Genomic DNA, 13,687 nt, shown 5'->3' on the forward strand with positions numbered 1-13,687 from the left:
GACACCCACTTACTGAATTTCCAGCATGAATTAATTCAGTGTGTGGGTTCTGAGGTTTGCCTGACATTGAAGTAACCAGAGCCTGTGGAAACACTTAAGGCTGGCTCTGCTGGCTCTCTGCCCACTTAATTCATTAAGTTAAACAGCACCAGGGGGGCTTACTGCCCTGCATGGAGTGACCATTCACCAGTCCAGTTAATGGAACACATTTTCTTTTCCACCGCACACTCTTCATTTGGCCGTGTTGGTTCTCAGAGTCGGCTCTCAAACACACCGTCCACCGAAGGTGATGAGCAGGAGGTCAGATCTGCGACAGAACTCCTTAATCAGAAGTGAAGAGCTTTACATGCAATAGAAAACCTTGGAAACACCAGATACAAGGTGTTTTTTTCGAAAACCTAGATTTCTTTTTATTTGTAGACATCCCAGCTCAAAGGGGGGAGGCTCAATAAGAGTATTAATAAGAGTATATTAAAGTTTAGTATGAAAGCTGCAGGCCTGATGCGAGAAAGAGGAAACAGGTGAGCTGGTCTGAGGACATCTGGTGGACAGGTAGAGGATAATGCAGAAGGTTTGGAAGGTCAAAATTTGTCTGATGGAGGGAGGGGGAGGAAGAATGTGACCCTGAGAATAATCTTGTTGTTTATTGTTTTACTGTTGTTGTTACATCTAATAAAACCCACCCAATCCACAAACTCGACACCACTCAACACCCTCTCTTTATTCAGCTGGACAAAATACACTCTCAAATCACAAGCTTTGGATGAAACATTTTGCTGCATAGAAAGCATTTTTAGTGTTGATGGGAACATTTCTCTGAACTAGCTGTTACAATAGTATATGTAAGCCTGTTGGGTCTTTAAAAAAGAAAATCAGACTTATTTAGTTAACTCTACAGCCTCCGAGGAAAATGTTGACTTTTGTGTCATTTGAGTTGTTATGGCTCACCCTGCTTTATTTAACACTATGTCTTTTATATAGTATAGTACAAAATTATTCCTTTATCCTGCCTGTTTTCGCAGTAAGGCATCCCCGGAGCTAATAACACCCGGTTTTAAGAACAAACAGCCTTGACCTTAGAGATAAGAACCAATGCAGCATGTGACAAACTGAAGACAAGGCAATCTTTTCAGCAATCGGTGAGAGATGAACTGTCTTCAGCGTTAGAACAGAAAAATCCATCAAATTGTGCAAGGATCCACACGGGAGTCTTTGCCAGCTGGGTTTGATTTCAGTGTTGTGTCGGCAGTTTGCAATAACACCTCTTCTATAGAACAGCCTGCAGGTGGATAAGCAATAAAGACGCCCGTGCGGTGTTATCATTTTGATGATAAGCTTTTAAAGACAGCTGCAGATTACCACAATTAAACCAGTTTAGAAGTTGCGATGCAATAACTGTTATCAGGTAAACATTCAGCACAATGCAGCATTTAATATCTCCAGTGTGTTACATGAAAAACTTCCTGAAGCCAAGGGCACAGTCAGCAACATGAAAACAGTAACTGAAGCCAAGCTGTAAACCTCTGCTGCGCACTCTGATCTCATGTCCAAAGGGCAAACAGAATCCAGTGGTGCCGTAACAACAAAGTGAGCTGTCATTACTGTAGAAAGACGGTTCAAACACAGCCATGGCGAAGAATGACGACTGGGAGAAGCCCGTGGAGAGGAGAGGGGTGAGTTACATGCCTTGTTTGGCTCTTTTGTGACAGTGTGCCATAGTATGAGCATGATGGATGACATTTGTTTTGTTTCACACAATGTCCTCCCCTGACAGAGGTTAACGGGGGTCCTTGCTTCGGCAACACTCATATCTGCATTTGGCTCATCATTTCAGTATGGCTATAATGTGGCTGTGGTCAACTCTCCATCACCGGTAACCACAGCACACAAACAAAAACTTTGCTGTAACGCACAGTGACACAGAGGCAGCTGTCTCTTATGTAATGATGTGTTTCTGTCTGCATTGTCCTGCTCGCTTCAGTTCATGCAGCAGTTCTATAACACCACCTATACGGAGCGTTTTGGCACACCCATAGAGGACAACTTCCTAACTCTGCTGTGGTCTCTCTCGGTGTCCATGTACCCACTGGGAGGCTTCTTTGGCTCTCTGATGGTGGCCCCTCTGGTCAACAATCTCGGGAGGTAATATTACATGTTAGGCCCAAACATAAAACATGGCATAATACATTAAATTGTATACTTGTCTAATATAACTGAAAATGCATGCAATATATGCAACAGGAAGGGCACCCTTCTCTTTAACAACATCTTCTCCATCGTCCCTGCTGTGATGATGGGAGTCAGTGAGATTGCCAAGTCCTACGAGATTATCATTGTGGCTCGGTTTATAGTGGGAATCTGTGCAGGTGAGAGTTGTTAAACTGTTTGTGTGCGAAGAGATTGATAATGAGAGTCAATTTTATAAATTAAATAAATACGTTGTCCTTCCTTGTCTGCAGGTCTCTCATCCAACGTGGTACCCATGTATCTTGGAGAGCTCGCTCCCAAAAATCTGAGGGGAGCCCTTGGCGTTGTTCCACAGCTCTTCATCACCATTGGCATTCTCAGTGCACAAGTGCTGGGTATCAGAAACATACTGGGAAACAGCACAGGTAAATGTTAAGACATCCTTCACTGATTAGATGTGAGAGCAAATCCTTGACAGCAGTTTTATGGGGTCGTTTGGGTTGGTCCATTAGTAAAAGATGTGTCTCTGTTCCCTCTGTATCCAGATTGGCCCCTCATGCTGGGTCTGACTGGTATTCCTGCCCTGATAGAGCTCTTGCTGCTTCCCTTCTTCCCAGAAAGCCCCAGGTACATGCTCATCCAGAAAGGAGATGAGAAGACTGCAAAGAAAGGTAAGGAAATGTAAAAAAAAAAAAAAAAAACCTGCTCTAAACTGCTAAGAGCTGGTAAAGAAAACCGTATGTTATGGTGTTCTGCATGTTCTGTCACTCGCAGCACTACAGCGTCTGCGTGGCTGGGAGGACGTGGATGCAGAGCTGGCAGAAATGCATGTGGAGGACCAGTCAGAGAGGGCCGAGGGCCACCTGTCCGTGCTCAGCCTGCTGTCCCAGCGCTCCCTTCGCTGGCAGCTGATCTCCATCATCATTATGAACATGGGCCAGCAGCTGTCCGGGGTCAATGCGGTGAGATATGCTGTTGATGCCCACACTTACTCTATTTCAGATACAACACCAGGTCACAGTGTGCCGATCAAACAACAACTTGTCTGTGAATCCTGTGGACAAAGCATCAGGACACAAAACAAAACCCGGTTTCATTCGCTCACGTATAACAATGTTACTGCTGCATCCTCTTCATGTTTTCACTTCTCCTTTTGGCTAACCATATTGCATTTATCTCTCCCTGCTCAGATCTACTACTACGCAGACAGCATATACGCCACTGCAGGAGTCAAGGAGAATGATATCCAGTACGTCACTGTGGGAACAGGAGCAGTGAATGTAATCATGACCATAGCTGCTGTAGGTTCCCTGTCAAGTTCCCTTTGAGAAACTATTAACAGTTACACCTTTGAGGTGAACCTGTTGTTTGATCATATCAGCAGGAGACAACAGTTCTGAGCAGCGAATTTGTTTTATCAGGTCTTCATCGTGGAGGCGTCGGGGCGACGGCTGCTCCTCCTCTGTGGTTTTGGGATTTGCTGTGGAGCCTGTGTGCTGCTCACCATTGCTCTCAACTTCCAGGTAACATGTGAAAGCTTCAGCGTGATTCACACTCTCAATGTGTGACTCTGCTGCCCTCTAGTGACTCACACGCAAAAAACAAACTGCCCACATCAGAGTTTCCCATCCTGGAGGTCAGGGCATTTGTTATGAATCATAGGGTTTGTTTTTTTCGTTTGTTTGTTTGTTTGGTTTGTGTTTTAAGACAGGTCAACTATCCATCATTGGTTGCTCTGGCTCTGCAATATAGCACACTGTGTTTGAAATTAATTGATGACTATGAGATCAAAGTGCTGATATTTACTTATCTTTATGCTTTAATTTGAAGAACATTAGCCTACATCCACATCTTTTAAAGACTTTGCTGAAAGTCTGGAACCTACAGATCAGCAGACACTTTTGTATTTTCCTTGGTGATGTCCTGCCAGGTCTATACTGTAGCCATCTTCAATTCTTAATTGTTTTACGGGGATTTTACCTTCAGTTTGGTCTTGAAACTGACTACCAATATGTACAGTTAGATTGAGGACAGCTGACTGATTCAGCTAGTCAAGAACATTTCACTTTAAGTCCATACAAGTATAATGGTGGCAGAGAAACAGGAGAAACACCAGACACACTAGACCGTGTCTCTTTACTTTACAGGAGCCAGAAGTATAGTATTTTTAACAGAAGGTGAGCAGAGACAAAAACTCTGGAAGGAATACTGAAGCATAGTCATTACAGTCATGGACTATGTGAATATGACTCACCCAGTATGGTTTTGAACTGCCTCAAAACACCTTTAAAGAAGAATAACAATTAAACATTAAACTACAACTCATGTAGATAATTTTTGTTGAAGTTGTTCAGGTTTTTAGATGTCAGTCTCTGAGCTTTATGCTGCCACCCCATATTCCTTTCACCACACAGAAGGTGAAAGTGAATATCACTTAAAATAAAAAAGGATGTGTGTGTAATGTCCGCAGAGAGCAGATTAAAAAGTATGACTTACAGGAGGACCTGGTGAAACCAAAGTTAACCTGGTTTTATTTGCCAGGCAGAGGTCAGCAACATGCACGGAGGCAGAACAGGCAACCACATCCAACAACACAGGAGAAAAATACAGGCAGCAGGCATGTTAATGAGGATGAAACGCTATGACAGGAATGACACCACTGAGACAAGCACTTAGCACCTCTGTGACTGATGCTGTGTTCACATCATGTGGGATGGGCAGTGAAGACATATCCATTAAATCTGGATTAAATTTGGGTCTAATCACACTGAATAACAGTGTTTAAATTTGTTTGGTTCTCTGGCACCTCTGTATTATGAAGCGCCAAATTGGATATATCAGAGCTTTCACAGTTGTAATTACAATCTGGACAATGACATGAACAAAACAAAGTCAGAAACTTTGGGTATGTGGGTCAGTCAGGTGATGGGGAAAGGTGGGGACATATTGAGGACAACTACAAGACAGCGAAAGGGTTGCAAAGCTCTCAGATCACAGAAGAGATCAGTGAATGACAGACTGGCTAAAGAGCAAAAAAAGTTTAGGCATTAGCTGTCACAGAGATCCATCCATTTAAAGCTGAAATTCAGGAGTTTAACCTCACATTCTCTGTTCCAGTAAATTTCCAGTGAGCTCAAAACGACAGCTGCAATTTACTGTAATTTCTATATTATACATTTGGAGCTTGGTCTGGAAAAGAAAATGCTGACTTGACATCCCTATTTGCTGGGGTCATGAGAACTTTGAGACATAAAAACAGAGGCACCCACCACTAAATGAGAAGCACTGGCCATTAGACAGAGCCACAAAATCAGTGCCGCTCCCCTGTAAGCCTGTGATCTCATCTGCATCCAAAATCTTCACACAGCCATCACTTTTCGGTCAAAGTCAAAGTCAACTTTTGTCAGTTGTCTTTTGTATTAGAACAACTTAGGTAGAAAAATGTAAACATATAAAATAAAAAAAACTTAACAAAAACAAAATAAACTAAAATAAGTAGGGTAAAAGTCAATAAATATAAATGTCAATACTTTTTTAAGAGCAAAGGCGCAGATTAAAGAAAAAAAGCTGACGGATAAGCGGTATAGAAAAATGGATGGATGGATGGAAGGCACATTAATAATCTATTCAGTAGAGACGTAAAGTCCCACATCAGAGTTAGTAACGTATTTGTTCCTGTTTGAAACAATCATCACAACCGGTTAACGATAACAGCAGCTGTTGGTGTGTGTTGACAGGAGACCGTGACGTGGATGCCCTACGTCAGCATCATCTGTGTCATCATCTACGTCACAGGACATGCCATCGGACCCAGTGAGTCTGACCCTGCCAGTGGTTATTTACACGCCCACTGATTACAGCAGGGTGCTCCATTAGCTCAAGTGTTGTTTGGATGTACCAGACATGTAATGATATATGTTGTAAATTTGCACTCACTTGTTTGAGACATGAGCATCCTAACTGTGACCCTGAAGACTGATGATGCGTCTCGAGTGTTTTGGTTGTAGTTGACCACATCTGTGGAATCTCTCCAGGTCCCATTCCTTATGTGGTGACCACTGAGATATTCAGGCAGTCGGCCAGGCCTGCTGCCTTCATGGTTGCAGGCTCCGTCCACTGGCTCTCCAACTTCACTGTTGGACTCGTCTTCCCTTTCCTAGAGGTCAGTTACACAACATCTTCAGACTTTTACACTGGGGGAATGAAACTATTATTTTTGGAATTTAATTAGCTCCAGATGTTTTTTTACGTGTAAACAGTGAGACAATTCAAATTGCATCCTGACTGTGGTATGACGGTTTCTACTTTTGTCACTTGTACTGTCTGTCTTAAGGTTTGAAACCTTTAATTCAGCCCAGGAAAAGAAAGTTTGAATTGCTGTGCGCTGTTGGCCCTAAGCTGATTAAAAGTGTAACATTGTGGACATAGAGCTTTATTAAGCTTTAAACTCACAATATCGCACAAATAATTATGTTGTGTGAACATTTGCAACATGAACATTTTTAAAATGAGAAGTGGCAATAACATAGTTCAACATTTTGAAACGCTGTGAAACGCTTATTCACACTTATTCCCTTTTTGAGATGATTTGAGATAGATAAGAATAACAACACCACTACCACTCATACACTCTTGTGGTCACCTTGTGATTGTTGGGCAAAAAACCAGCAAAGATCAAAAATTATTTTATTTTCAAATGCTCTAATTCTACTCCACTCAGAAATGCGATTTGCTTGTAGTTACTATACTGACCTATTTGAGCTTCAATGAGCAGAATGATGCTTGTGTAATTAATTATTCTGTTTTCACACTCGTCTGCCGAGGGAGGCATGTTCCTCTCTGCTTAACTTAAGTTTAAGATTAATATGTGGACGATTAAAAATGTTCTCTTCTCTTTGCTGTAGCAGAAGAGCTTGTTGTCCCTTTTCATTGTGAGAGATTTTATCATGGTATCTTTTCTAATGAAGTGAAGTGTGTAACTTAGTCATAAACATGAACACTGTGTTTGTTTCATGCTTATTTCCGCTCAAGTCATCTTCAAACCAAAAAGCAAGTTTGTTTGAGTAACAGAAACTAGAAAAAAGCAGTCCACAAACAATCACATTCACCTCACCTTAGCTGCTGTTTACGTCCAACCAAGTGTTTCTGGCTAACATATTTACATTTCATTTTGAGGACACACTGATCACATTTCCTCTCCCTCTTCTCCCTCCAGAGAGGTCTGGGATCCTACAGCTTTATCATTTTTTCCTTCATCTGTCTGGTCACGCTGGTCTACATCTGGCTAGTTGTTCCAGAGACCAAGAACAAGACCTTCCTGGAGGTCAGCCAGATGTTTGCCAAGAGGAACAAAGTGGAGATCAAAATGGGTGATGGGGATCTACCACTGAAAGAGGCCAAGGGAAACCAAGGAAGCCTGGAGGATGCAATGAAGGCTACGAACCTTTGAAGAAAAACTGAGGGCATTCAGAGGAGAGGAAGTCTTTGCTCTGGGGGGTATTGTAATGGGCTGGAAATGTTTTAATGAAGCCTTTATTTTTTATTTTACAAGGAATTTTTGAACAATTGCTTTTTGTGCAGTTTGTTTGTGGCTAATAATGGAAAACAAAGATCTTTGAAGCTGAATATGTACACTATGTGTGAGGTGTGAATGTGTGTGAATGTGACTTTGTGAGTCATGAAACAAACCAGCAATTCACTTGTAATCCTTTAATGATGGACATATAGGTATACAATGCATGCCTGAAGCTATGAGATACCGTTGCATTAAATATTGCCTTACAGATGCCTGAAATACATTTTCCTTCATTACATATGCCATACACATTTTAAATTCCCTCCATCATCAATGACATTTTGGTTTATTTGCAGCATTTTAAAGCTCATGTAAGCGGAAACAGCTGATCCTCTTCAGGCGCATCTGTACTGGCTGTCCAGCTGCACCCCTCCATACAGACTAAGTTTGGTGGTGCCCCAGCTGAACACATTTCCCACCATGGTGCCGTTCCTCTCACATGACATCTGGTTTCGGATGTCTGCTGTGGTCAGCACATAGTCCCACATGTTGACATCAGTCATCTTACCCATAAAGGCGTCTGCATTAGAGATGCCCAGTAATCCATCCTGGTCTTTGCCCAGGATGAACACCCCACCAGGGCTGACTGTGTAACCACTTTTCAGGTACCGCTGCTCCCCCACCATGCCGTTGATCCACAGCTCTGCGCCACCGGTGTGGGAGGACCAGGTAATGCAGTAGTTGGCCCAGCCGTGAGACCTGAAGTTGTGTGGCAGGTTGACAAACTCGTTGCCAATCCAGAGGCCAACCTCTCTTGCCTCTCTGTCTTCGCCTATGGAGATCATCAGCTCATTGTCGTTGCCATTACTAGAGTAGGAGATGATAGTGTGGACCCCATCAACCTGAGGCAGGACGTGCATGCAGACAGTGAAGGAGCTGAGGTCCATGGGATGGCTGAGGCGGGCCAAAGCATAGCTACCATCATTTTTCTCCTGGAAGTTGAGTACCAGAGGAAATAGACCTCGAGGTTCTGAAGAAGATAGAAAACAACTAGATTCAAACTGGAGAGCCAGTAAGGTCAATCTGCCAGTCACAAATCACAGCTCAGCCTAAATTAGAATAAAAAGGAAGGACTCACCATATCTGGTAGGCCTTGAGTTGTGATTTCCACCTTTACAGAATATTTTTAAAAGGAGAGAAACACTGCTGAGTAATTATGGCTACTTTAATTTTATGTCTAGCCATCCAGAGCAGATTTTATGAATACAAGCTCACTCACCTAAATGAATGTGCTTTCCAAGAGATGTTATCAGACCCTCGATCTTCAGGAGCTTGGATTCAATTTCATCCTGACGGCAAAATGCTGAAGAAAAAGTGAATGAAAATGACAAGGGTTAAACTCAGGGCTTAAGCTGAGGCCTTTCCCACACCACTTCCAATGAATAAATTATATTGCCCTGTTGTGTAATCAAAATGTCACAACATGTTACACACTTCCTTTCCCGAGGCGTGGCAGGAAAGAAGACTCCACCACGCGGTCGTTGAGAGGCTGAGCAATGCGGTAGTCGTTCCACAGAGTCTTGTTGTCAATGTCCATCAAAGTGCTCTCCAGCTTCCGGATCTGAACACAACAGACAAGAAGAGAGTCATAAGATATTGCACCTCATAATAGTCCAGATAAGCTCATTTCCTTACAACGGAGACAGTAAGACATGACAGACTAGTCGAAACTTTCACTTTTTCATCAGCTATGAACAGACTTTTTCTTGACCAAAATTCAGTTTTGGCGCAAAGGCCTCCCTGTCTGCTGTACCTGGTTGTGCGAGAGAGTAATGGGTGTATCAAACACAGTCCAGAGGATGCTCTCATAGCAGGGTGGCGTGGTGAGGGAGCCCTGGTATCTGAAGAAATGGTTGAGGTTCTCGGGGAGCATGGAGCGCACATCAATGTGAGATATGTTCATGGACTGACCTGTCAGGATCACATTAAGATTAGACTTAAGACACTTAACACAAGGGCAGTTCATCTCTGTGCGCTAACTCACCTGCATACTTAATTTTGACCAGGTTGGAGATGAAATCACTGTAATAGGTGTTCTCAAAATGCCCGTCCTGAAAGTAAACCAAAGTTGTGTGAAACTTAGAGTTTAGGTTTAGTCAAAACAGAAGAATTTCTTTTGTATGTGTATGTGCATTACTGAGATGTACAACTGGATATGTTAATGGAAACCCATTTTGACCATTAATTTTGTCCTGTTTGTGACATCGAACTTCTTTAGAGTGATCTTGCCCCATTCCCAGATCTCAGAAATTAAATTGACGAATAAAATGTTATCATTATTGGAAGAAACAACTACAAAAATAAAAGTTGTACCAAGTTGTACCAACCACAGTGATTCTTTACAGATATAATATGCTGCAATTTCCTAAAAAGCAACCAAACACAAAAGTATAAATGCATATAGTCATACAAATGAAATTCCTCTCAATCATAACTTGCAGTTCTCTAGAAGTGAGTGGTGGTGTCTGTATGAGACCCTGTCCTCTGTCTGTATTTCTTTATTTTCTTAATTTTTTGCTGTGATGAGACGTTTCTGGGCATTTTGGGGCATCAGCCTTTGTGCAGTCAATAATAGCGTAACATGGGGACATTACGACTAAATTCACCGTCTCTCGTGCAGGACTGTGTGTGTGTGTGTGTGTGCAAGTTGCAGGCAGGCTGAGCAGAGGCACACGAGGAGAGGATGAAACCTGCACTGCTTGAATTTCCCTCGGGATCAATAAAGTATCTATCTGTCTATCTATCTATCTATCTTCGACTGTTTACACAAAATCTGTAGGGTTGTACATAGATGTGAGCATGTTTATTTGTACTTAAGAACATGACTGCTTGGGAACAAAAAATGTTTTATCTCTCTGGTTCACTGTTGGTGCTAACATCGCTCTCACTCTCTCACTCTCACTCTCTCACTCTCTCACTCTCACTCTCTCACTCTCTCACTCTGTCTGCGGGTAAGCGACCAACTTTGACTTGTGTGTTTCCAAACAGCGACCAAAACAATCTACGTATTAGGCAGTTAAACTGACATGTCAGTGAATCATCATTACGACATGAGTTTATCCAAACAGCACTAACTCTCAACCACCCTGTGCTGCTAACGGGGTGGATGCCAGCAGTGGTGTTACTGCAGCGATGACCTCTCCCAACTGAGAGCGGCTGCTGGCTGGAGATCCGCAGCATTCCTCTAGAAACAAGCATTCATTCAATATGTCGGCATGAGCTCTCAAAAGAGCTTTTGAACCCAGCAGGATAGCCAAAAAACAAAGTATCAAACACTTCAAAGGGCATTGCGTAATTTGTCAAATGATAATGTTTCACTCAAGCGAAAGACTTTTTTGCAAACTTCCTGCAGCAAAACTTTGGCCATTTATCAGAAATAGTGCTGACATCCGGTGTAGATATTGAACAACCTGGTGGTCAGAAAAAGCAGAACACTGAGGAAAGGGTGTGTGTGTGTGTGTGTGTGTGTGTGTGTGTGTGGTTTACATACATCATAGAAAAAGGCGAGCACTGCCAACCCATCTGGCTTATCTCTGGCTTCAGTAAAGCTCTTGTACTTGTCAGAATTGTAATGGACAACATGGAGCTGAAAGACAAGGTGGAAACACAGAGCAGGTTAGGTGCCAATATATGCCCGCTGACCTGCGTTTCAAATGGAAAACTCTCAGCGAAGTGGCAGAACAAAATGAATTTAAAATTCAGTTCACATTTTAAATCAAAAAAGGAACTGAGGCTGTCATACAAGTAGCAAAGAAATAGAAGGAAAATAAAATACTCAAATGCTTCTGTCAAATCACATTTGCATGTGAGTGACTGAGAAACTGAGGACCAGTTTTCAGTTTACAAGCTTTAGGTAGTTCTGGTTTTCTTACGTAGCCTCTCATTGCTTCAACAGCAGGTCCACCAGCTTGTGGAGGTTTTTGTTATTTTCTACCCTGTCCCAGTTTGGCAAGGAAAAGCTCAATAACAATTTTGGAAAAGTTTCCAAAAGCCAACCTCTGCCATGTAGCGGATGCCATCTATGGTATGCTCAGCTCCACTCTCCTCCAGGTCCCAGCCCCCCCAGTGCAGGTGCATCTGGACAGCTGTATATTTTCCTGGGAGGCCCTTGGTGATCATCATAGTGGGAGGCAGGTCAATTTGAACTGAGGGAAACATAGAAATGTTCAGATCTGGCAAAATTTCTCTACAGCTACTGGTTTTCAGTTATTTCTACATAAAAATCAAACAACTGACTCTTGAGATTTGGTTGATTGGTCTTGTGGCATCTACATCACTGATGAAAAGTAAAGCAGTGCAGACTTATCAAATCAAATCATTACAATGCACTGGACCTGATGTTGTAATGGATAACACGGCTTGAGAAAGTTTTGAGGATGTGCTAAGTGAGGTGTTGTTTTGGTTTTTTTTTTAATCAAGGAAGTTTCACTAAGACCAATCCTCTTATGTTGTCACTTATCATTATTCACACAGTTCCACATTCACACCTGGAAGCTGCCCAGCAAAACCACAGTCTTATCTGCTGGTCACTACTAGAGGAGTGGGGGTTAATGGCTTTGCTCAGGTCACCTCTGTGGTGCTAATGAGAAACATAACTTTATCCTGTCGGTCTGGAGGGCTGAACAGGTGGCAAGCTCAGTTCTCTAACCCCGCGTCTCTCTAACCTTGGACAGCACTGCCCAAAATTTCGTCACACCATAAAGAAGTCAGCGAAGAAATATACTTTCAAAAATGAGAAATCCTTTATTTGGGTTACAGTTCCGGAGCTAGAACTGCAAAAACAAAACCAGTGGTATTATCCTTTAACAGTGAGTCAGTAGTGAGTTTTTTTTCTTCCTGTTGGCTTCCCTTACCCGTGTGCCCGTTGTTGGTCATGAGGAAATTCCCTCTCTGAGCATCATAGCCGCTGAGTTCCAGCTGCAACATGTCTGGGTTGTGTCTCACGTTGCGCCGCTGGATGTCGATCGGTGACTGCTTCTTACCACCACATGCGGGGTACTTGGTCGGCCAATGCATCTGGTCCAAAGCTCCCTCTGTGTGGGGAAAAAAAAATCAAGGACGGAAAACTATTATCACATTGTAAAAATCACCCACTAAGTGACAAATCCAGTGGATTGGTATAAATTCATTCCTGTTCCGACTATCCGACTTTTCTTCGTGGATTATTAAATCAGGTCACATGTTGTTGACTATCCTGGCACGCACAGGACTTACCTTGATACTGTGTTTCCACATTGTATTCAATCCCAAATTATTTTTTATTGCCTTGCTGTATCCACCTGATAATTTGCTGGTGTTACTGTCTTCACAGGCTCTCGGTGTAACCACAGTCTGACACAGGTTATCCGGGGTGTTTGGCCAGCGCAGAGCATGCCACCCTGGAGAGCTAACGGCCAAATGCCTCGGGTGGATGCCGAATAATAATAGCCTGATAACACTTGAACGACATGAACAACGTGCATTTCATTTGTCCCCTTTTTTTTGTCGTTTACCAAAACAAATGCGCACTGGAGCGGCTGTCACGCGCGTTTTACGCACCAAACACCTTCGAATCCTATTTAATTCTGCGAAAGAATTAAGCATAACGCTTGACTTTTTAAATAGTCATGCTTCATTCTAAAAATCAAAACCCACCAGTGTATGTCCAGTGTATTCCATCATGAGGAATCCCAGCAAAGGCAACACAGACCAAAAGAGCGGAGACAAACACAGAGAAAATCTCCATCGCCGCGTCTCTCTTTTCCTTCACGTTGGACTCTGACACATCGCAGAGATTTTCTCTCCAGATATAAATTGCGAATGAAGGGAGGTGTTGAAACCTCTGTTGAAAACGCCCCGAGCTCTTCCCAGCAGACCCAAAGTGACAGTAAAGCAGCTCTTATCGACTATCTCTTGTGCGAAATATGTATTTAAGTAAGGTTCCGT

General features: G+C 42.7%; 2 protein-coding genes across 2 annotated transcripts; one reads left to right on the forward strand and one right to left on the reverse strand.

Annotated features, from left to right (window-relative positions):
* Positions 1–1,526: 1,526 nt before the first annotated feature.
* Positions 1,527–7,741, forward strand: slc2a1a (solute carrier family 2 member 1a). The gene is made up of 12 exons (XM_046396041.1): positions 1,527–1,673; positions 1,775–1,873; positions 1,982–2,142; positions 2,242–2,366; positions 2,460–2,612; positions 2,733–2,858; positions 2,962–3,149; positions 3,378–3,488; positions 3,609–3,710; positions 5,925–6,000; positions 6,222–6,349; positions 7,403–7,741. Exons 1-12 carry the CDS (start codon positions 1,629–1,631, stop codon positions 7,634–7,636), a joined length of 1,548 nt encoding a protein of 515 aa, XP_046251997.1. The 5' UTR covers positions 1,527–1,628; the 3' UTR covers positions 7,637–7,741.
* A 140-nt stretch (positions 7,742–7,881) lies between these two features.
* ca6 (carbonic anhydrase VI) lies at positions 7,882–13,554 on the reverse strand. Its single transcript, XM_046396040.1, has 10 exons — positions 13,397–13,554; positions 12,616–12,795; positions 11,759–11,907; positions 11,253–11,348; positions 9,747–9,813; positions 9,516–9,673; positions 9,197–9,323; positions 8,982–9,065; positions 8,841–8,873; positions 7,882–8,732 (listed from the first exon to the last, which is right to left on the reverse strand). Exons 1-10 carry the CDS (start codon positions 13,485–13,487, stop codon positions 8,098–8,100), a joined length of 1,620 nt encoding a protein of 539 aa, XP_046251996.1. The 5' UTR covers positions 13,488–13,554; the 3' UTR covers positions 7,882–8,097.
* Between the last annotated feature and the right edge of the window lie 133 nt (positions 13,555–13,687).

Source organism: Scatophagus argus, chromosome 8, assembly GCF_020382885.2.
Source record: "Scatophagus argus isolate fScaArg1 chromosome 8, fScaArg1.pri, whole genome shotgun sequence".
NCBI lineage: Eukaryota > Metazoa > Chordata > Actinopteri > Scatophagidae > Scatophagus > Scatophagus argus.